Genomic DNA, 22,669 nt, shown 5'->3' on the forward strand with positions numbered 1-22,669 from the left:
TACATATTTCAAAAAAAAAAAAAAAAAAAAGCAAATAAAAGAAAAGAAAAAAGACAGGCGCAGAGAAATATACCGGTTGTAGCAGTCCAATGGGGGAGAAACGTCACTAGCGAAAGAATAGATCAGATAGAGATTATTTTGTTCCTGGAGGAAATAAACCAGGAGTGAAATGGTACGTTGACCATCGCCCTTGGTGGTAACCAGAGTCCAGTCAAACAAGCATTCAACAAGGATAAGAACATATGAACATCGCACAGCAGCGGAAGAAGCGGTAAACTGCCATATAAGCAGAGAACGATGCTCAGTCGAGAGTGTCTGGAATCTATTCAATGAGGGTATAAGAAACCTGGCATGTAAGTAATGGCCGGTGAGAATACACATCAGGTCGCCCTGGTCATGATATCATCCACATCTTTTTGGTCAATGACCACACCCCCCTCGGAGCAGCGAGCCTTAGTACGTAGCTGCGTGCAAAGGTTATCGACATCGATTTCGCCGTTGCGGAACTTCTCCAACCGTTGTAGGCGATCCCTAGATACGGGGTTAGAGGAATCCTTTAAGCAATCAATTTCAGAGACTGACCATATCTTGGTGCACGAAAGCATCTGTGACCTGTCTTCACCAGGCACTACCTCCTCATCGTCATCAATATCTACCGTGGTTACCGGGGGGTCAGTCTTTCCAGGCGTTTTATTTGTGGAACCAGGAGTTGCGGCATCAAAGGCCCCTACGTTACCCAGATCAGGTAGGGGGAAAGCGTCGTCGAAGAAACCACTAAACTCCTGGGAGAGTACAGCATCCTGCGGGTCGCGATAATCGCCGAATAGGACAGGATCGAAGTGGCCACCATTTTGCTGGGCGAGCCAGTCGAAACTAGGAATGGATGGATCTGAGAGTAAGTTGGAAGATGTGCTTGTGATATCAATGGCATTAGGATTGGAAGCTGGTTGGGTATTATTTGTGTTTTTACTGGTAGAATTAGTGACATTTGGTGACGAGTTCGTAGGAGTAACAGTACTAGCCACCATTTCTGGACTCTTAGAGTTGGCTGCCCCCTGGCTGGACTTCTTTGCCAGAGCAGCGGGGATGGGGTTATCCACGCAACCACATGCTTCACCTAGTCTTTCATAAAATTTTAGTTCGCACTGAGAAGGGCTGTGCTTTTTTATCTGGCCGTTGCCCTGTGCAGAGCTGACGGAATCGCTTTTCTGGGCAATGGTAGGCGACGTAAGGCTAGACTCGGGAGACGTGCATATTGATGATATATGCTGCGATTCCGAGGAAGCCGAGGGTGACTCGGAAAATGTAGCGGCGGATGGGGTTTCGAATGCGTGCGAATTATGCGTGCCAGCAAAAGTGTCAACACCCTGATTTGGGGTGGAAGATAGACCATTTGATCTGAATGTGTGGCCATTGGTGGGCGTGAGCTGTGACGTAGTTCTAATGTGGCCAGCCGCTTTGATACCAAGGGCTGGGTGGGTCTGGCTGCGAGCATTGGCAGTTCCCTTTGCCAGGGATCCGATATTATTCATATGCGCTCCAGGAAGGTCGCCAAACTTGGGGAAATCAAAGGAAAAGTCATTGTTCAAGCGAGATTGAGCGTGAAGGCTCCTGGCTTGGTTTAGCAAGCTATTAGTAGGGGAAAAACTATTACCGCTGCTAATCCATGATAGGCGTTTGCGATATTCCTTCAATTCTACCTGGAGGCGTTGGACATGGGCACGAAGCAGTGTGTTCTCTTGGTTTGCATTCTGAGAGGCGCGTTCGAGATCCGCTACTTTGGTCTCGAGATCTTTGAGGTGTTTCTCCTTGCGATCACGGAACGCTCTCTGGGCGGCACGATTCTGGGCTTTGCGTTTCTATGACCAGAATATTTTAGTCAGAGGCTAGCGTATAAGGGAGAAAGGGTGACTCTTACGGTTGTAGGCTCTGATGTCAACGGTTTTCTGCCTGGCTTTTTCGCGACCTTCTCTTCATTCTCCTTCCGCTTCTTGCCTGTATCTGCGCCCTCTTGCCCGTCTAGACTCTTCCTCTTCTCGCGATGCTCAGGTTGCTGCTCAGCCGTCTCCACGCTGGGAAGATCTCCAATCAAGGCATGATCTGAGACATCAAATTCGGTATCAAGGTCAAGCCCCAGAAATGGGCTGTCATCTGGATCAAAGCTGAGTTGGCCAGAGCCTGGTATGTCCTGAGGGGGAGAGTCAAAGATCTCGTTACCGGACGAACCGTTGGCGGAGCCGAGACTGGACTGATGGCCCAGCTTCGTAGGTTGATTGTTGGAGGAGAGGGCAGCCAGGAGTAGGTCCTGCTGGTCTGGGGAGAGATAGAGGTTTCGCTGGAAGGAAGGGTCAAAATCTGCCATTTCGAATGAGATGAGAGGGGGAGTAAAATCTAGGCAGATTGATATTTTGGTCGAGTGGGCAGGTCAAAGACCTCTCTCTACTCTCTGCCTTGCAGGTAGATCGGAGGAAAAAGTTCCCGTGGACAAGCGTGGGGTGGTTAAAATAGAAATCAAAGTGGATAGGAGAGAGAGTATCGTTCGGGTGTCTGACTATGTCTGACGGTGTCTGATAGTGTCCTCCTTTTTTTTCTCCCCCTCTCGGCCTTGCAGGATGATGATGACACTGATGAGATGAGGCCAGGCAAACGGTTAGGCTTGAGAAAAACGGTGGAAGTCAGCGATCGAAGGGGGAATAAGCTGCCGGCCAAATTGCGGCACAACCAACTGGGACAAGGGCTGGGACAAGGGCCAGGATGGTGCGTTACGGGTTCGAAGCGTGCAGAAGACGGTGGAACGGGCGAACAGGCGAACGATCAGCTCCTAGGACTTTCTGTATGGACAGACGGTTCAGAATAATGACAGTGGCTTAAACTGAAGGGTGCTGGCTGGGTTGGTGGGCTGGCCGAGAACGGGGCTCGTATTTGACCTGTAACACTGGAGCCGCGGCTAAAGGCAGCCAAAAGTGAATGACACACGCAGACCAAAAGAGCAGTAGCTGTAAGACAGGAAAACCCATCAATTGTACGCAGTAAACGCGCATATATCAAGCGAGAATAGGAGAGATGAGGCAGAAAGCTGAAACTGAACTTGAAGCTGAAAAGTCGAAAGTTGTAGTTGAAAATTGCTTCTTTGGCCCGAAAACGCCGAAAGGAGGGAGATCGCCCGCCGCTTTAACAGAAAGGCTGCTGCTTACAAATCCACAAATTGATCTTCAAGCGGCGCTTGCCTGATTACGTAATTTGCTATATCAGCGCTTATATCATCAACACGTGACCCGTCCCTCAACTTCATCGAAAAGTTGAAAAAACACCAAAAGAAGATCAAAAGAAGATCGAGACATAAAAATCAAGAGTAAGAAGACAAGATTGAGGTATATTTACAGGTTACGGCGCCTCTTCATCTTTAGGCTTCCATTCGCTGAGTCTTTTTCGCTTGAAACAACCGTATTTACGTGCTATTTACCTATCCCTTCATCGGACCAGCATCCATCGCAATCATGGCGGACATAACTTCTATGGAGGCGGAAGTGAAAGAGTTTATGCTACAGGTATCAGCTGGCCCTCTTGTTCCACTCAGTTCAAGGTTCTGACCGTCCTCTAGCTCGAAACGGTACAGTCCAGTTTGCAGGTCGACCCAGATAACACAGAGCTGCAGAGTCTAAAAACAGAGCTGGAAGAACTCATAGCCCTTACCAAACAATCCATCGACGAGCTGCGACCTCCAGCCGAGCCTCAGACAGTCCCCGAGCCGGCGAAGGAGAAGTGGTCCAAAGAGAATCACCCCGCGTACCAGGCTGGATACCGCAAACCAGCACCGCCAGCACCAACCACCGTCGTAGACGCTACCCTACCGCAAGAAGAGCAGACTCAGCCTGCGTCCTTTTGTGTTAATGACAACGTCCTTGCTCGCTGGACATCGGGTGACGGCGCATTCTACCCTGCCCGCATCACTTCTCTGACTGGCTCGGCCACAAACCCTATCTACATTGTCTCATTCAAGTCATATTCCACCATCGAGACCTTGTCGTCAAAGGATATCCGCCCTCTCTCTGCTACTGACTCGAAAAAGCGAAAAGCTGATAATCTATCCTCGTCACCAGGCATTGTAGCCCCACACATTATCAACAGCACGACTTCCGGCAATGACTACACCAACGGCAGTAGCCCAAACATAGGTGCCGAGTCTAGTGTCATCTCGGCCGCTGCGGATATCAACCCCGACCTCGCCAGCCAGGCAAGAAACGTGGCTAACCAGGGTGATAGCTCTGCACGACCGTCAAAAGCTGCTCGAAAAGTCAAACGCAAGAAGGACCTGGAGGCTGGCAAGAACAAATGGCAGGACTTTACCAACAAGAGTAAATTCGGCAAGATTAAGAAGGAGTCTATGTTCAGAACTCCAGAAGGAATCAATGCAAGAGGTATTATTCTACCTCTATTTTCTCACTTGTTCATATTACTAATTTGGTTCTTTATTTTTAGTTGGCTTCACTGGCTCTGGGCAACAGATGCGAAAGGATCCCACCCGCAGTCGTCACACTTATAGCCAGGAAGATGACGTTTACTAGGATTATAACCTCTTCTGCATTTCTTTTCCATACCCCTGACTATGCCTCCTCCCATGATTTTTCATACAAAAGTCCCTGACTAACTTGGTCACAGCGCAGGACCGCGACGGGCACTGCATTTTCCATGGCGCTCGGGAAGCTGGCCAAAAGAATCAATCACATATTGTCTTCAAAATGACCCGCTCTAAGCGCTCACTCATGTTGGTAATTATAATGACTGTACATGCATCTTTCACTATATATAGTAATATATTTAACGTTACTCCTGGGTCAATCCTTTTGAGATTCCATTTAATCCGCAGGTAATATGGCTAACTTCTAAACAACTTTAACCCTTCTTCGGCATCATCGTCTGCAGACTCGCTGTCGTTACCACTGTCCACATCTTCGCCCAACACGTTCCCTACGCTTCGCCCCAGCAATGAAGCAAAGAACTCGTCTCTAGCCCGATTAGACCATGAACCGCGGTCTTCTGGAGCCATGAAGTTCTGTAACTTCTCATGAACCGTATACTTCATCTTTCGCCCCTTGGAGGCCTTTGTATCCACGGCCCGCTTCACCTTATCCTTGCGCATTCCACTAATAGGATTCGTAGTCCCACTCCGGGGTAGCTGAGCCGAGATCGAATCAAAGATAGCACCACCGTTAGCAGATGTCGACATTCGCTGCTCGACCAGGTCGCGGAGAAGTGACTGGTAGAATGCCGTATCATCGTAGACTACTCCGGGACCGGGCCCCCCTGCAGAAGTAGCCGGCTTATCATTTTTACTCTCCTTTGCCACATATGCCTCTAGAACAGTGGTCATGCTCTGCTCTTCCGATCCGGTGTTTAATAGCTTTCCTCGGTTGTTGTTAGATAGCGTGCTGCTACGTGATCCGCGAACTTTTCGGGACCATTTATCAAGCACTCCACGCCGGTGGGAGAGTGATTGCGCCTCAAGCTCACACATCTGGTTCCATAGGTCTGTTGAACTTGTCTCTACCGTCGCATGTGTAGGTCTCTTACGTTTCATTGGGTTAGCGCTGCCTGCAGCGTGGTGGTCGGAGAGGGTCTGTCGGAGGTCGCCCAAAGTATTCCATAGCGACAATGCAGCGGCCTCGGCAGATTTGATCAGTTCTTCATTCTCGTTTGAGGGAGTAAATTTGCCATTCAACGCAGTAAGACCCTTCTGCAGCTTAATCCGGGAATTTAACAAGCTGTCGAATGTCTGCCTCTGTTGCTTAACAGCGATTCCCTTGATAGCGTCAGCTTTGGCGGCTTGTGATATAGATGCGGTCACGATCTTGTCTCCAGTGGCCATTAACCGTCTCAGCTCTTCCCGGTCCTTATCACCTGAGTTCTGGGGCTGTGTTTTCGACCTCTTTGTTGTCATGTCTTCGATCTCATCTTCATCAGTAATGTCGGGGCCGGACTCATTGTCTTGATCTGATTCCATATCATCCATCTCAGATCCTTCGCTCATGCTGTCGTCCTCATCATCTTCGCTAACTGACATCCCTTCATCAGTGCCGGAACCTGCGCTATCGCAGTCGTCCTCCTCAGAAGAGCCAGATGCGCCGGAGTTATATCCATTCAACTCTTTTCGACTAACCCGTGATCCAGCATACTCGCGTCCTAGCTCAACCTGAGCTGGTTTTCGCAGCTTACTCTCACTGCCAGCATGTCAGTAGGGGGATAATCCTGCATTCAACAAGGTCGTCAGCATACCTCACGGCTTCATAATGCTCTCTCCCAGTTTCCAAGTTATTGCCATCACCAACGCTTTCGCCATCACTATCCTGTGCGCCATCGCTCTGATCCTCTGGGTCAAAATCTAGCAATTCAATGTCAGTCCGTTGCTCAATAAATAATAAGCGATTGGATAATACCTTTTGGTGTTGGATCCTCAAGCTCGGCAATTTGCTCAGCCAAAGATTTACTTCGTCCTTTCTTCACAGACATGATGAATAAATCGTCGTAGCAATTTGTTTGTCAATCGAACTTGAAGTTGTTGATTTTTTATCTTTTTGATTTTTTTTATCAACATCGAAAACTGACCGCGAAAAATTTCCTTTTGAAGTTTCACCGCAATCGAAGCAAGTTTTGCCGATGCTCACAAAACCCAAAATCAAAACTTCGTAGTTGAAGCTGAGATGATGAGAAAAAGAACCACAGCTTCACAATTGAGCTGCGATTATCATGCAACGGGCATTATTTTCTACCTGTCGGCAGCTTCAGCATGAGAACCCACTAGTAAGCCCTTTATATTGATTCCATCCTTGGAGCTCTCAGCTAACGACTGCTAAGGGCCTGCCTAGATCTGGGACACCACCAACATTTCAAAGCCGACGGGGGCTACCTCAGAAACGGAAAATAAAGGATGTTAACAAAGTCGTTGCTGTTTCATCAGCCAAAGGAGGGGTTGGAAAATCTACAATTGCAGGTGAGATATCTATGTCATTTTCTTTTTGTTGCCGTCCATTGCAGCTAACATTGAATAGTAAACATTGCGCTCTCCCTGGCAAGACGAGGATTTCGAACTGGTATCCTTGATACAGACATATTTGGCCCATCCATACCTACTCTCTTAAACCTATCTGGGGAGCCGCGCCTTGACGGGAGTATGTGTTCTCCCTGACCTTATCGCCGGAGCAAGAAGCTAAGCGCTTTCTTCTTTTTTCTCTCCATTCCTTCAGATAACTGCCTTATTCCTCTGACCAATTATGGTCTGAAATCGATGTCTATGGGATACTTGCTCCCACCGCCACCTGAAGATACTAGGCACTTGACTGACGACCCGAACTCGCCCCTTATGGACACAACTCCCATATCCTGGAGAGGTCTCATGGTCAGCAAGGCAATGAACCAGCTTCTTCATTCCGTATCCTGGGGCCCTCTGGATGTGCTCATATTGGACCTTCCCCCGGGGACAGGAGATGTGCAGCTTACCATCAACCAGGAGGTTGTGGTTGACGGTGCTGTCATCGTGTCGACGCCTCAAGATATTGCGCTTCGTGATGCCGTTCGAGGATTCGGCTTATTTGAAAAGATGAACGTTCCTGTACTAGGGATGATACGGAACATGGCTTATTTTGCCTGTCCGCACTGTGGAAAACAAACGAAGATATTTTCTCGATCGGGTAGCCACACCGCAATTAATGACGGGTACGAGCACAGCCACGGCGACAATACCGGCGTAGTTGCAGCCTGTAACCGCCTTGGGATCGATTTTCTCGGAGATATTCCCCTTGATGCTCGAGTGTGTGAAGATGCGGATAAAGGCATGCCTACTGTCGTTGCAGAGGAGGGAGACGATAGAAGTCCTCGCCGGAACGCATTCTTGGACGTCTCCAAAAAAGTTGCAGAGAAAATTGGGCTTCAATGGTGACACATTGGCACTCTTTGAAGCGGGCTCATCTTGAGCGTGCCCGCTAGGGTTTATATCTGAGCCCACTCGTACAAAGGTCCATAATAGTCAGCCTCAATATATCCCACAGAAATGTTGTACGTTGGAAGAGCTAGTCCAACCTAAATGTATATTATCCACGTTTCTTTATTTAGGCAAGAGATAATGTTACTACAGGAAATATGGAATGAATTAGAAGTATATAGCGGAAGGGTATATGACAATAATGAAAAAAAAGACACTCGAGAGCCTCGAAATAAGCATATTGGGTGGCAATATTTCAGCATATAGCACTTATATGGTATGCAGATATTGGTAGCTTGATGGCTTCAACCCTCTCCGCGCCCTCCCATTTATGAGCGGTTACTGTCTTGTATACCGACTTTATCTGGATGATTGCTGGCTGTAATGGCTGGAATACCCGCTTTGGTTATCCAAAGCATCGATATTAGCCCCGGGCGACAAAGTAGGAAATGGTTCTGGTTCTAAATGCAAATTGCTGCGCGTCGCAGACTCAAAATCAAACCTCATTAGGTTCATGCGCTTTCCACTACTACCGGCTAGAGGCTGGGTAGCCTCATTTGTGTCTTTAAGGATAGTTTCCTCCCGCGGCATTGGTTTTGTGTTTGGGCCGGCCTTGTTAACTGTTGATATGTACTCAAAGTCGTATGGTCCGGGTAGTGAAGTAGATTCAAGTGACTGGTTATAGCTGGCCATGATGTCAGATAAGACTGGAGAAGGGCTAATGACTCCCTTCGAGTGCCGGACTGTTCGTATACTTGCTTCATCTAGCGGTGGCTCGGTAGCAGGCCTATTATCTTCACTATGGCCTTCATTATTGTCAGCCAGCTGGGAAGAGCCACTGGTGCGACGGGGTGTAGAACGTGTCCTTTCAAACTCTTCGCTACTATGGGATCTCCAAATCTGTGGTACAGATGCATCTGGGGTTGTTTTGCCGGACCTTATGGTAAAATCACGTTGAGACTCGTTAGATTGGCCAATATCAGTAACAACTTTAGCGTTGCTTTGCCCACTTGGACGTGTTATGTTGACTGTATCTTCCTGTTCGCTATTGACACCTCCACGCCATAAAGTAGGAAACTTCTCCTCAACGTGTTCTTTCTTTTCCTTTTGCACAGCTTTGACGTCGTGAATAGCCCCAAGTTTGTTCCACAGAGAAAGTAGAATACTTTTCTGGGCTGGTTGCCTTACTTTGCTCACGGTAACCCCCCGTTGCGCAGCCAGGGAGCTAGGTGGCGGGCAATCTCCAGGTGCTATATCATCAATACCAAGTGGAATATGTGTTAGTCGTTCATTTTGCAGCCTGTCTTTCTCTTTGGCAAATTTAGTGTCCCATTCTCCTTTAGCTGCAAGCCACCGGCGAACTGGCGTGGGTTTTGGTACCCCAATATGGTTGCGTGGGACTTGAAGAGCCGAGAGCTCGTGCTCATCGGGAAGTGGGAATAGATTGCCTTCAGAATCAACAAGCTGGCGAATCATGTGGTTCTTGAATGGAGGAATTGAATCACCAGCCTTTCCGATTGTTGAGAATTGCGCTGCTTCTGATCTCTGCTTCTTTAACCGCCCCTCTTCACCAACCCCTAGGAGCAACTCGCCTGATGATGCCGGGGAAGATTCCGGTATATCGATACTCGACTCCTGTGCCCTCGACAGTGCCCAGGCAGAAAACTGGGCAACAGCTCTATATATATATTTTGCTGGCCGTGTAAAGCTGAGAGTTGGTGCAACGTGGCAAAGGTTGTTCCAGACCTGGAGTTGGACATACGTAGGTTTATAACGTGATAGAATTTCACGGTCCGGATCATACCTGTCAAGATACTCGTCACTTGGAGGATATGCTGTTGGATTGGCCGCTTTATGTGCAAGATAAATCTGCTCATCACGAAGGAGTTCTCCCCCACCAGAAATGATGAGGAGTGGTGGTAGGCCTCCTAACGACGGCTGCAGGACAGGAGACACCAGTGGATGTGATATCAGTTTATTGGTAGTATATAGGTGTATTTGGTCCTTTATTTCGACAGTTGCGCCATCAATGTCAACTCTGAGATTCTCATCAATCATTTGTGCGGTGCGGCGGTGACCACTTGAGCCAGGAAGCTGGGACGTTGAATATTCGTCAACGTGAGTCGATTCGACTGCAGCACGGGCCTGGTGAGTGTAATAATCTTCAATTGTTTTGGTATCCAGGCTAGAATTTTTTTCCATAACAGGCGGTGAATTTATCTTGTTGAGGATCTTTTCACCAGTTGTTGACTCTATCCCATATTCTTCTAAGTTTGGCGGCGGCCATACTTTCGATGGCCGGTGCATAAAACCGCAAATAGGGATATAATCATCCACTCCAGTACCGGAGACACTTGGAAAAGAGTGCGTCAAATCAACCCACGGGGATATAAGAACAGCTCCAGCAGGCAATGGAACGTTTTGATCTCGGAGGGTAACCAGCATCCTAGATTTTGTCAATTCTACTAAGTTCACTTTTACTTCGAATACTACTTACGACATAACCATGCCACCGCCAGAAGAATCCCCGGCTAGTATTATTTCATCTGGCTTTTGGATAGTTATTAGATAGAGGTATGCCGCGAGGCAATCGTGCAGCCCACATGGAAATGGGAACTGTGGAGCTAATCGAAAGCGGGCTGGTTTTTATATCATTAATAACATGAGCTGAAAAAGACCTTTTCAGTAAAGTAATAAAATACTTACTACGATAGGGCAAAAGTTAGCAATTATCTCAATGATGGGGAGGAAAAATCTCACCGAGCAAAAACTCGAGCCTTCAATTTCCTAGCATGCCTCTGTAATTGATACCTGTGGGTATCCACGCTGCCAAAGAAATAAGCACCACCATGTACGTAGAGAATAATACGATTCGATTTGGCGTTCCGCGCTCGTCGGTCGTTATAATCTCTCTTGGTTTCAAGCCATTCTGCAACCAGAGCAGCCTCAGTGTCTCTCCATTGCCACCACTTACTCCCCCCAACCAGGGATATGCCTTCCAGACCCAGCTGCGCAACTAATAAATGCGATGCCGACTCCAAATACCTTGTGGGAATGATAACACTCCCCGTTGCGACCCAGTAGGATGGCGGGACTTTTTGGCCTGTAAAAGCCTGCAGTTCTTCAACCGTATGGCGCGCCGCGTGTTCGAGGAACTGACGGATAACCTTGAGGCCCGAATGATAGGAGAAGTGAGCTGCTGGCTCGGTCTTGACGGGCTTTTTACCCAGATACTGCGCGGAGGGTTTCAGATTAGCCTATCATGAGTGAGTTTTTGCATATTCAAGGGGCCATACGTGAGTTATGCCTGTCGAAATAGTTGTAAAGGAGGCATTGGCAGCCACTGAAAATATATTGAATGGCATTTCAAATCACCAGTGTATGCTACCAACGGTAGTAGCAAGGATCATTGACTTGGGTATAAACAGATGAAGATAAAGCACGAATATCTCTCCATTGGGTAGCAGTTATGGTCCTAGACGGAGGTTCTGAAGGGGGAATTCCATGCTCTTAGTATTAAGTCTGCCACGGGTTGTGTGTACCCTCGAGCTTTTCAAGTTTGCCTTGATTGTTTACTTGAACAAGAGAAGATGGAAGATGGAAAGAAAAAAAAAAAAGAACAAGCAAGATGATGTCATAGCTAAGCGCTGACCAAGCTCTACGACTGATCACGTGTCAAGCGGCAAGTAGGCCTCAAATGATGTAATGTTTTGCAAGGGAACCAGAATTTTATACATATCGTTATAAAACAGTTTGACTGGTGATGGATATGGGGTGGGCCTGGCGTTTTCGGAACTCACTGTATAATTGGTGCATGTAAATAAGAAACCCGGATTATGGAGTGGCATCCAGTTACAAAAAGGAAAGACTCAGGGTAGAGAGTGGGTGTCAATATTCAGCTACCCATCAAATTGTCAAACCAACAAGGAAACACACTAGGGTTTAACCATCGGCTCCCTGAAACCATGGATGATCTAAAGCCGCTTGAGCAGTAAGCCTCCTTTTTGGATCAATATCTGTTAACCCAGAAATCAGGTCTTTAAATATTGGATCCACATCCTTCCATAACGCAAACGGTTCACGAGGAGTGGTCTCGTCAAATCCATTCCAAAGAATATTAATGACCGTGCACCAAGGACTTTTGTCGCCAATATGCTTTAAAAATGCATTGACAGACTCATCATTCCCAAAGTAAGACAGTTGACGCTGGAGAACAATTGCATGAATGTCCACGCCCTCCGGAAGTTCCTTTGCATCAACAGCGAAAATAACATACTTCAAGACTGCGCAAATGCACTGATATATATCAGTTACTAACATATACCAATATTGAAATTATAAACAAAGCAACTTACCACGATTCCAAAGGAGAATATGTCAGAGGGCTTATTTACACGGGCCTCTACATGGGCTTCTGGGCTGCGCCACATCCAGTTTCCTACAGCCTTTCCGAGTATATCACAATTAGGGGGTATGATTGCACTATCCTCGATATCAGCTAGTTGTACCCGGGTGATAACTACTTCTCCATTCTCTTCTTTCCAGTCAATCATAATATTATTTGCTTTGATGTCTATAAGCACTAGTATGAGTAATTTTTTCCACGAGAAGACTTCCAGAACACTTTCCTGTATGGACAATATCCTGGTCATGCAGCCCTTTGAGCCCACGTAAGGCATCTCTAAGGATTCGTTTTGTAGCTATAATAGGGATATTTTTTTTGGCCACATTGAGAAGATGATCAGTAAGGTACTCGTAAATGAACATTGACTGGTTTGGCACGGTATCATGCAACAAGCGAAGACAATGCGAGCCCGAAAGGCGACGGTAAATGTTGCGATAGTAATCGAAATCATAGACGTTTTTTATTATGAACTTCCTCGTTCCATTGCTAAATTATTAGAATATATGTAGAAATACCGGGGAATGCCAACAAACTTAACTAGGTAAACGCGGATGTCTGGAGTTTCTTTTTCCTGGAGAAGCCGATCAATAACGTATTGACTGCCAGACCCGCCAATAATTCTCGTCCCTACAGGAATTATTGTTGCTGCTTTTTGCTTAGGAACACCTGTCAAAGTTTGTTGTGTACGGGTGGGTGACGAATAGGTAATAAGGCACACTAATTGTCGAGATAAAAGTCTTGAATGTAAGGCGGGTCCAGCGTGCTTTGTGTTAGAAAGATACAATGGAACTGAGGAGAATCCAGCTCTAGAAATGTTATACTTAAGTGAATTGCTTCCCACGTAGCCCTACCCAGGAGGACCAAGGAGAAGGAGACATGATAACTAGCCACTTGCGTGCAATTTGCGGGTTCAGTTGAAATTTCAGCTTATCCTATATCAAATAGCTTGGATGTAGCGTCCACCGGCCGAGCTAGGTCACCTGACCTTTTCGTCCCCGGTTTTACCATATTCCATTCCGGTTATGGTATAATACAAACAAACTTTTATTTACCTAACTAGGATTAGCGTGTCAGGGTAATATATTTTTTTCTCTCAACGATAGATAACAAATAACAAAAAGTCGAGGTGGGATGTTTGAGTGAAATCGTGTGGTTATCTGTCTCATACCTGGTTATACCAAGGACTCCAAGCGTAAAGAGTCTATAGCCCTCCGTCAATGGAGTCCGCACAACCTCAGCAGGCTCTAACTCAATCTGAGGAGAGAGCACCCCTATCTCCGTCTGCCCAGCTTGATCTCGCTATAACTCTTACCCTCTATTCATGGCCATCTCTTACACTGGCCGTGGAATCATCCTGGGGAGGACCTACTTCGAAGAGTAAACGCGATTGGTTTTGCGGTGCTATTGCGGAGTTATTCAGCACTCATCCCGAAACAGATGCACAGGACCTAGAAGACGTTTTGATACAGGTGATGACGGATGAATTCGACGTGGTTGTGGACGATGGAAGTGTGAGCATAATCGCGGACCAGATTTGTGAATTGAAAGCAGAGATCGAAAAGGGAAAATTTGACCGGGTCGAGGCAATGTGGGAGCAATTCAAAGCGGACGAGCAGAATGGAGGTAACAAGCTACCGACCAACATTATCAACAGGGTTGGAGTCAATGGCGACGATGACAGCAGCGATGATAATGATGGTTATGATGACGACGAAGATGACGAAGATATAGATATGGCAGATGCGCCAGCGCCTCGATCAGCTCCAAAGCAGCGCGAAGAACCCGAAGTTGACGAAGACGGGTTCACCAAAGTCGTTAGCAAAAAGAAGAGATGAAGTGCAGGAGAATGAAGAGTGAAACCTTCTCTACACGAGTAAACCAGCCACAGTGAAATTTTCAGCGCGCCCCTCTTCTAGAGGCCTCTTGCCAAGTCGATTTGCCGACCCATCTCAATGAGAAAGTGCTATAAATCAATCATAGAATGGCACCTTGGAAGAGACATCTTGCCACCTTATATGATCATTACTCCATATCAGGGATAGACGTTGAGTCTAGTATTCACCAGGTACCCTCTGAATTGGGCATGCTAGCTATTGAGATTACTCGGAAGATGCTGCAGATACGTCCATTACTTGTGACTATGTCGCCTACATGGAATATTATAGAAGGAAATTAACAAGCCTAGAGCGGTAAACGAATGATGAAATTACCCTTCTAGATAGAGAGTCAGATCACCATTTCGTATCCCAATTAGGAATTCTTACATTTAATTTCATGAACGCTACATACATTATACTAGTCTGGTCTTACATATAATTTATCTCAAATATGTGGAGATTATGGTAAATGCTATTAATACTATAAAGCAAATCTAGTTATAAAAAGGCTGTGTGGTATATTTAAATGATTCGGATGGACTTGATATCGTTCAGTAAAGATATTGGCATGCAAACCGCATTGACAACATAAGGGTAAATAAAACGCAATAATAATATAGTGATATAAAATGCGTGTACATTGCGGAATATAAGAAAAAGAGAAGATGCTTGTTATAAGGACTAGGATTGTCTGTGGGAGTTCAAACTTTGCCAGACAGGGAGAGTTTACGGAAGGCCTATCATATCTGGGTTTGAATTTACCGCAGTCTTCCCCTTTATAGGGAATTCTTTAATTGCCATAACAGTAACGGCGGCAGCACTGAAGAGAAATCCCAGGGCAAAGCAAGTTATATCAGCATGCGTCGCTTCGCGCAGGATGCTGGGGGAAGGCATCTCCACGGCCTGAAGCCACCCAAAAGCTCTAGAAGTAAGCAGCACCACTGCGCATACTGCTTGCTCGTAAGCTTACTGAAGTTACCGGTATAATGGGGGTAATACTTACCACAAATGAAAATAACGTAGACTATTAGCTTCATTTTAAATATAGCATAAATGCAGGATATCATGGCACACCATGACCACCATACTATAGATACTAGTGGCCCTCTCCATAAACTAAACGTATTGAAAGCCGACTGGGCATCTCCAATAGTAGCTTGTAGATATATAGCAGCGTTTGTGATGTTTTGTAGAAGTGTCTGAGTGGCACGGAGATCCTCGTGAAATGACTGTTGAAGACGAGTCTGATTCATAATTTGCGCAATCATCATGTCTTGTAGAATCGAAGCTTTCTGTTCAAAGTTACTGAACACGGCGTTAAAATGTTTAACGCGCTACAAAACAAGTTGTTAGCAAAAACTTGTGTCGAGCCTATTGAGGTAGAGTTATACCCATACATCATCAAGGAAGGTATGTCTTTGAGTCACATTCGAAACTAGTTCACTTAAAGAATGCTATGGGCTGTTAGCTGGTAAAATATGCAGAATTGGAAAACCCTACCATCGACACATGAAGCTGGTTTAAGTCTTCAGCTATGAAACGTATTCTAGCCTTTTTCGCCTCTTCAAGCGAGTGATGAATGTCTGTTATGAGGTGAGCGTTCGTTTGGAGGGCAGTTTGCTCTGCCGCGATCAAGTCTGAGTTTCTCTTCGCCCCTTTAATAAGGACTTCGTTTAAAACTCGTTTTACCTCTCGAGCTGAGAGAATAGAAAATTGAATTTGCTATTTTCAGTTAGAACTGGCTTGGTAACTGAGTAGACAAACTGCACCATCCTGGCTCGGGCAAAAAATACCTTAGAAAGAGCAGCTGTTTCTGTTAAGGCGGGCTTAACGAAACCCTGAAGTTCTCTATTTGCATCCTGGAACATATCTGTTGCACTTGTCATAAGCTGTGTAAACCGGCTATGAATGCTGGCGCTATCTCTACGTAGATCACGTAGTAACTTTAGACGCAAACCATCAATAGCTTGAATAAATGCATGCTGTTGTTTGGCTTGGGTATAAGCATTTTCCAGAGAGCGGTTCAAGTGTCCGTTTAATCCAGATGTGACTTTAGTGAGCCTTTTGTGGTGGTTAAGCAGCTCTTCCTTTTCAATGTCAAACCGGACGGCATGACACATCAAAGCTGCATTTTGCCGGCTATTGCTATAGCTTGTCCACCACTGTGGCTTAGATTCTAGAGATCTGAGACATGATGCCAGTAGTGGCTCTTGTATCATTTCTTCATCCGTATTTTGGGGGTCCTGGGTTCTTTCCTTGTATTTAGATTTCCAGTTATCACCAGCAGGGAATATAGTTGAACATTTGTCTGGAATAGCAGCACCTGCACCGGTTACCTCACATATAGCCAACCTAGCTGCATATAAGGATTTGACATGGTCCAAGTCTGAGACAGCATGTTGCCCCCTCTCACTTTCCCCTGGTGACAAAGCTTGACATGATGTTACCAAACTCGCCACGGCACGCTGATTACAAGACGGCGCATGCTGCATTGAATTTAGTAGTTGAAGGGCCTCTGCGAAGAAACTATTTTGTTCCGTTGGGCTTGTATGTATAAACAGGGGTAGATCAATTGTGGCTCTGGAGTTGTCATTTGACAATTTATCGGGGTTTGGGAATTCAAGGCTGGCTGAAGCTGGTTTACCTCGAAAGGACGACAATTTGAACCCAGCAACGATGCCTACTGTGGATGTGAATACTTGAAGGTATAGAAAAAGAGAGAGGACGCGAACTACTCGCGAATTTGTAACTCTAGATTCCATTTTTAGGACTGCTCTAGAGTTAGTAAGTGAAATCGGATCAAACTAGAATGATAAGATAGAATTCGAGCTTCTAAAAGGGGCATAAGGGCAAGCTGCAACGTAGAGAGGGCCTCTTTGCTTAAACAGGCTTTGCCAAATATAATTGAAGAAAAGAATCAATCTTGACAGCAAAGTCTGAGAGTAAGCTGTTGGAAGATTGATCAGGTCAGAGGGTATAGTGAAGTTAATGACAGGTATCTATATAAATAAAGACGTGTAGGATGTTGAAATGTGAAGCTGTGAATGTTGATCTTGATGTGGTGGTTGGAAGAAAGTTTGATCACGTGATATATAACTAAAGGAACCAACCAACCTTTGGAAAAAAAATGTTTTAAGATGCAAAAGACAGCAAAGAAAATTGAACAGACAGATACAACCTGTCGACATGGCGTTGGCAACATCCAGAAACTGCTGCAGACAGTTCCTACGGGGGTCATCTCGACCCTATGCAGCTTCAACTCCAGTAACGCCGCCGTCTTTCCTACTACCTACGTTTTCGAGACCGCAAGCTCTATCATTCTCTACATCGGCACCAAGACAATCGCGAATCGGCGCTGCACCTATTGCAGTGCCGCCAGAGGTGTCACTAAAATTTCGCGACCTTCCTCTGGATAAGACTACGTCGAAAGTGAAGGCAGAATATACACCTGTTACTGCGGTCGATATAACTGGGCCCCTGGGTAAGAAAATATGATCTGGAGTACATGTTGGACGTTCTAGAGCTAACTTGCGGTTAATCACATACAGGTTCATTGACCTTAAAGATACCACCATTTTCGACGTTAAAATATGACCCCGAGTCGAGAAAGGCTTCGTTTGAAGTGCGGGATTCGACCATCAAACACCAGGCTGCTATGTGGGGTATGAGGATGACAATACCATGGTTCACATTCAGTTTTTACTGTCAAGAACTATTTTGCTAATACGTGATGTTATAGGGACCATTCGACAGCATCTACGAAATTATATTCTGGGCGTTTCTGAGGGTCATATATGCATCTTGAAGCTGGTGGGAGTCGGTTTCCGTGTGTCTGTCGAATCGACTGCGGTAACTCTCACCCCTGAGTATCCTGGGCAGCAATTCGTTTCCCTAAAAGTCGGATTCGCACACCCTGTTGAGCTCGGCATTCCCAAGGGGGTAAAGGCTCGTACGACTCAGCCAACGACATTGCTTCTCGAGAGTATCGACAAGGAGGTAGTGACACAGTTTGCGGCTGATATCAGAAAATGGAGGCCTCCAGAGCCTTATAAAGGCAAAGGAATTTTCGTCAACGGAGAAACCATCAAACTAAAGGCGAAGAAGATCAAGTAGACCAAGATCAGATCTATGTAATTGTTCATGTGTGTGCTTTATTTCATTGTACAATATATGTCATTCAGCGTTATGTGTATTTATATACAATTTTGCAGTTCGTTTCATGTTCATCGGCATGGCTTGGCACACACCGAGCTCTGATGATAAGACTATTCTCACCAGATCCATCGAATATCATTTTTATAACCTGCTTGCTCGTAATGAGAAGGGGGGTGTAAGAAAAATAAAGGGAGGGAGAGATAGTTTATGCCTTAGTCTTGGCAGCGTACATGGCCGTAACAGCCTCGATGACCTGGGCGTGGATGGTAGCAGGAGCGGCAACTACACCTTTGTTTTCCTTGAGAGTGCGGCCGATGCTGAAGTCGAGCCTCTTGCCATGGATATCGGTGACCTGGCCACCAGCCTCACGTACAAGCAAGTCTCCAGCAGCATGGTCCCAGATCTTCTCCTGATAGTCGGGGCGGGTGGGTAGACGGAGGTAGATATCTCCGGCTCCTCTGGCGATGGAGCAGTACTTGGCTTGGGAGTCAAGACGGATACTTGGATTGGTGATGCCGAGAAGCTTGGCGACCTCGGCGTTATCACCCTGAGCAGAGTGGCCGGACTCGACACTTTCGCAGAAGCAGGCATCGGCAATGTTAGGAACAGGCCTCATTGAGATCGGCTTGCTGGGGAGGAGGGCGCCATCGCCAAGCTTGCGGCTGGTAGAGCCAGCACCCTTGATAGTACCAAAGAGCACGCCGGTCTCAATGCCCTCGGAGCCGGACTGGCCAACCGTGGGAGTGAGAGCAGCGTCAGAAACGGGGAGGTTAGGGCATCCAATGGCTCCAACTTTGAGGTCACCGTCGACAATCAGGCCAAGGCAGACGGCGTACTGTTCGCCACGGAGGAAGCCCTTGGTGCCGTCGATGGGGTCAAGGGCCCATATCCTTCCCTTGGGACCACCTGCACTCTTACCACTGTCGAGAGTGTCGAGGAAGACCTCCTCACTGGCCATCTGGCCACCAACGAGCCAATCGCTCTCTGAATCGTTGAGGCGGGTCTCCTTGACGAGATCCCAGATCTGGCTGCTAAGAGCTTTATTTTCTCTAAGCGAGCTAGCTTCCTCCTCGGCCACAATCTCATCGTCGGGGAAGTTCTTCTTGATAGCCTGGATGATGAGGGCCTGGGCTCCAAAGTCGCCAATGGTCACTGGGGAGGTATCATCCTTGGATAGGGTGCCTTTAGCCTTCAGTTGAGCGACCTTCTGGGTGAGGAGAGATGCCCGCTGGACAGCCAACTCTGCTACTCGCAGCTCCTGGCGATATGAAGGAGTGGAAGACATGGTGTTGTTGCTGCGGTGGTGACGGTAGCAAGATAGAAGAGAGGGGAACGCGGAGCGGGTGACAGCAGTATTCGTAGTCGTAGTTCTGATAGCGAGCAATGCCACAGCCAGCGAGAGCAGAGAGATAAACAGAGGATATAATCTTCTTCTTCTTATTTCTGTATGTAACGGTGTAGACGAGGGTGGCGGGGAGATCGTAGACATCGGCGGCCTTTTATACTCTTCTCTCTTCTGTCTTATCGTCCTTCAAAACATGAAACACGGTTTACTTAAGCTTACTTTCTTGCTTACTCTATCTTGACCGTCCCGGCCCGCCTCGGCTCGGCTTTCCCTTTGTGTTTCTGCTTTACTGCCGAGCCCGGGTCTTGGCATCGGCTATTACTGGCGCTTAATAAGCTCAAAGGCCTGGGCTCTTAGTCAGTTATTAGTCAGTATATTAATAACATCTGACTCATAATGATGAGTAATATTTTAGTCACCAAGACGTCATGCAACTTCCAGAGCCAAAAAGGGAAACAAGAAGGAGAGAAGAAAAACGGCTTCAAGAAGTATACATGACGTTTCCTTTCTAACTTCACCCTCAGTTTCTTTTCGTGATACTAGTTATACGCCCTGTCCAGCTTTCTCTCTTTCTCCCTCTCCAGACAGGGGAAACAAACCACCTACTCTATGCGACGCTACAAAGACCTTGTCTTCGCTATAACCCCCCACGACGGAAGCCCCCGCACTGACCTAGCAAGCCCAGCACAGCGCAGTATACCTAGATAGTCATGTTCTCAGGCTCGGTATACATAGCCCCTTCTGCTTCATCCCCTTCCCTTGTTGCCGTTGCCACTTTCTTTTGCTCCTGAATGCGATGCACGAAGTGGTGTGCCTATCCCCTGGACGTGCAAGATGCGGGGATATACATGTGATAATACGAAACATCTATTGGAGTGAGCAGATACTGACCCGTGTACTGGATCTGGATTAGAAAAAGCCCTATACTGCCATCACAGTACAGATAGATAGTCTCACGGCCGAACAGTATGAAGTAGACGACTGGAGTGGCATCATAGACCTGATCGAGGTCATCCGACTACAGGCCAGCGGACCCACGGAAGCTAGTCGTGCTCTGAGGAAAAAGTTGTGCGTGCTGCTCCCCCCCTCTCTCATACACCATGATACCTGAACAATCGCTAACACATAGCTTTGCAGGAAATATGGCAATGTACACAGCCAATTAAGAGCCTTGACGATTCTAGACTTCCTTATACAAAATGCTGGAGAGAGATTTCACAGAAGCTTTGCTGATGAACCGCTTCTCGAACGACTGAGGGTTATCGCGACCGATCCCCACACAGATCCGGCAGTCAAGGACAAGTGCCAGCAGCTATACGCTCAGTGGGCCGTGTCATACAAGGGAGTTGCTGGGATGGAGAGAATTACCGCGCTTTATAAACAGCTTCCTAAACGAAAGAAGCCTGCTGGCCGTGAGCACTCGAAGATTCTCAAAGAACCGGCCGACGGACCGTTGGGTCACTCCGTTTCCATAGTAGCAGGTGATGGCCCATCCAAGCCGTTAAGCTCAACCATACCCTCACAATCCTCACACTCAAAACCACCTTTTGATTCAAAGAAGAAATCCAAACAGAAACATGAAAAAAAGGCGGTAACTGCGGATTATGTTGGTAAAACCAAACCCAAAGCCTCTGATGAGGATGTTGCTCGCATAAAGCGCACTGTTGCAGAAGTAGGCTTCGCCATAACCCGTCTAGAAAATGCCATGAAGCTTGTCAACCGCGAAAAGATGCGGGTCAGTGAGGATAAAGAGGTCATGTGCCGTGTTGGAGAATGTAAAGCGCTGCGGGCTGAGCTCTTGAGGTTCATCCATAAACTCGACGACGAGAATTACATCGGCATCTTGATCCACAGCCATGAAGAGGTGATCAACGCCCTTCTGGCATTTGAAGTCATGGATAAGAGTGTGGACGATGATAGCGATAGTGAGGATGAATCTGAGCTATCTCACGCGAACACCCAAAACTCGCCTCCTCCCAAGCCACCACGGCCGCAGACGGTGCCTAGTTTACAGGTCGACAAATACAAGGACCTCGAAAGCGAGAGTGAACAGTCAGAAGACGATGATATTGACAACCCCTTTGGCGACAGGAACGCCATCAGTACTCCGGCCTTGGAAAAGTCTGGAATGACGTGGTAAGCATCCAATACAAGATAGCTACAGACCATCACCCCTTTCTAACCCTTTGTGTAGGCGAGAAGTGTAGCTCGCTTATTAGCTGTCTGCTTATTGAACTTGGTGCATTTATTCCGCGGTCTTATAGCATCTGTCTCGAGCCTATCTACTGGCTCAAATCATGAATCATTCGCCCACTGCATATACCGTCCTGTGTCCTGGTCCAATGAATACCCCTCTTTTGGTACATTCATGAGTGGCAAATAAGCCCGAGTTTCTTTGATACTATGACGCCAGTTGTTATGCATTTACTATACATACTCAGGAAATGATACCTAACACGAGGCGTGAAACTCCTTCTACTGCTGTGTTCATGAATATTGATAACTTACTGGGCCGCGTACCAATACAAGAAGACTACAAGTTATATAAGGAGCCAAGACAGAAGACCTTTCTGCCTTTGGGAGGCTATAAAATGTGCTCATAGTTCCCTTTTTATTTCTTTGATCAAAGCGCAGAGGTATACACAAAACCACCCCCCCACAAGAGGGTTTTTGACATCTATACGGAGTACACTAGCACTCATACCACGGGGGGAAGACGAGATGCTCAAAATGCTGACAATGAATAAATTAAGTCAGCTCTCTCCAACAACCCTTACGAGTATCAGTTTTCACTCCATGTGTGACCCCCAGCCACCTGTGGGCTCATCCAAGCCTTTTCGACGTTAGTGAATACAGAAAATCTAGATTCACCAACCAATATGTGTTTCGGGAGGCCGGCAAATAAGAGCTCT

General features: G+C 46.8%; 11 protein-coding genes across 11 annotated transcripts; 5 read left to right on the forward strand and 6 right to left on the reverse strand.

The window, feature by feature from the left end:
• Window positions 1-380: 380 nt before the first annotated feature.
• MCYG_04996 (Chap1) lies at window positions 381-2,362 on the reverse strand (the record flags this gene model as incomplete). The annotated part of the gene is made up of 4 exons (XM_002847213.1): window positions 381-531; window positions 583-1,615; window positions 1,655-1,859; window positions 1,919-2,362. The coding sequence occupies 4 exons, from the start codon at window positions 2,360-2,362 to the stop codon at window positions 381-383; spliced, it is 1,833 nt and encodes a 610-aa protein (XP_002847259.1).
• A 1,135-nt stretch (window positions 2,363-3,497) lies between these two features.
• On the forward strand, window positions 3,498-4,565 carry MCYG_04997 (conserved hypothetical protein; the record flags this gene model as incomplete). Its single annotated transcript, XM_002847214.1, has 3 exons — window positions 3,498-3,548; window positions 3,602-4,418; window positions 4,480-4,565. 3 exons carry the CDS (start codon window positions 3,498-3,500, stop codon window positions 4,563-4,565), a joined length of 954 nt encoding a protein of 317 aa, XP_002847260.1.
• A 311-nt stretch (window positions 4,566-4,876) lies between these two features.
• MCYG_04998 (bfr2) lies at window positions 4,877-6,507 on the reverse strand (the record flags this gene model as incomplete). The annotated part of the gene is made up of 3 exons (XM_002847215.1): window positions 4,877-6,218; window positions 6,274-6,379; window positions 6,435-6,507. 3 exons carry the CDS (start codon window positions 6,505-6,507, stop codon window positions 4,877-4,879), a joined length of 1,521 nt encoding a protein of 506 aa, XP_002847261.1.
• Window positions 6,508-6,744: 237 nt separating this feature from the next.
• Window positions 6,745-7,933, forward strand: MCYG_04999 (ATPase; the record flags this gene model as incomplete). Its single annotated transcript, XM_002847216.1, has 4 exons — window positions 6,745-6,798; window positions 6,838-6,988; window positions 7,047-7,166; window positions 7,242-7,933. The coding sequence occupies 4 exons, from the start codon at window positions 6,745-6,747 to the stop codon at window positions 7,931-7,933; spliced, it is 1,017 nt and encodes a 338-aa protein (XP_002847262.1).
• A 402-nt stretch (window positions 7,934-8,335) lies between these two features.
• MCYG_05000 (lipase/esterase family protein) lies at window positions 8,336-11,340 on the reverse strand (the record flags this gene model as incomplete). Its single annotated transcript, XM_002847217.1, has 4 exons — window positions 8,336-10,421; window positions 10,579-10,680; window positions 10,736-11,208; window positions 11,272-11,340. 4 exons carry the CDS (start codon window positions 11,338-11,340, stop codon window positions 8,336-8,338), a joined length of 2,730 nt encoding a protein of 909 aa, XP_002847263.1.
• A 577-nt stretch (window positions 11,341-11,917) lies between these two features.
• MCYG_05001 (conserved hypothetical protein) lies at window positions 11,918-13,258 on the reverse strand (the record flags this gene model as incomplete). The annotated part of the gene is made up of 5 exons (XM_002847218.1): window positions 11,918-12,271; window positions 12,331-12,548; window positions 12,646-12,866; window positions 12,914-13,143; window positions 13,232-13,258. The coding sequence occupies 5 exons, from the start codon at window positions 13,256-13,258 to the stop codon at window positions 11,918-11,920; spliced, it is 1,050 nt and encodes a 349-aa protein (XP_002847264.1).
• Window positions 13,259-13,597: 339 nt separating this feature from the next.
• On the forward strand, window positions 13,598-14,215 carry MCYG_05002 (pre-rRNA-processing protein TSR2; the record flags this gene model as incomplete). The annotated part of the gene is made up of 1 exon (XM_002847219.1): window positions 13,598-14,215. The coding sequence occupies one exon, from the start codon at window positions 13,598-13,600 to the stop codon at window positions 14,213-14,215; it is 618 nt and encodes a 205-aa protein (XP_002847265.1).
• Window positions 14,216-14,983: 768 nt separating this feature from the next.
• On the reverse strand, window positions 14,984-16,655 carry MCYG_05003 (conserved hypothetical protein; the record flags this gene model as incomplete). The annotated part of the gene is made up of 6 exons (XM_002847220.1): window positions 14,984-15,207; window positions 15,261-15,591; window positions 15,655-15,711; window positions 15,758-15,979; window positions 16,051-16,580; window positions 16,610-16,655. 6 exons carry the CDS (start codon window positions 16,653-16,655, stop codon window positions 14,984-14,986), a joined length of 1,410 nt encoding a protein of 469 aa, XP_002847266.1.
• Window positions 16,656-17,443: 788 nt separating this feature from the next.
• On the forward strand, window positions 17,444-18,370 carry MCYG_05004 (mitochondrial 54S ribosomal protein YmL16; the record flags this gene model as incomplete). The annotated part of the gene is made up of 3 exons (XM_002847221.1): window positions 17,444-17,738; window positions 17,806-17,919; window positions 17,997-18,370. The coding sequence occupies 3 exons, from the start codon at window positions 17,444-17,446 to the stop codon at window positions 18,368-18,370; spliced, it is 783 nt and encodes a 260-aa protein (XP_002847267.1).
• A 247-nt stretch (window positions 18,371-18,617) lies between these two features.
• Window positions 18,618-19,816, reverse strand: MCYG_05005 (3',5'-bisphosphate nucleotidase; the record flags this gene model as incomplete). The annotated part of the gene is made up of 1 exon (XM_002847222.1): window positions 18,618-19,816. One exon carries the CDS (start codon window positions 19,695-19,697, stop codon window positions 18,618-18,620), a length of 1,080 nt encoding a protein of 359 aa, XP_002847268.1.
• A 737-nt stretch (window positions 19,817-20,553) lies between these two features.
• Window positions 20,554-22,058, forward strand: MCYG_05006 (VHS domain-containing protein; the record flags this gene model as incomplete). The annotated part of the gene is made up of 4 exons (XM_002847223.1): window positions 20,554-20,607; window positions 20,671-20,825; window positions 20,895-21,893; window positions 22,022-22,058. 4 exons carry the CDS (start codon window positions 20,554-20,556, stop codon window positions 22,056-22,058), a joined length of 1,245 nt encoding a protein of 414 aa, XP_002847269.1.
• Between the last annotated feature and the right edge of the window lie 611 nt (window positions 22,059-22,669).

This window comes from Microsporum canis, genomic scaffold (genome assembly GCF_000151145.1).
Source record: "Microsporum canis CBS 113480 supercont1.4 genomic scaffold, whole genome shotgun sequence".
Classification (NCBI taxonomy): Eukaryota; Fungi; Ascomycota; class Eurotiomycetes; order Onygenales; family Arthrodermataceae; genus Microsporum; species Microsporum canis.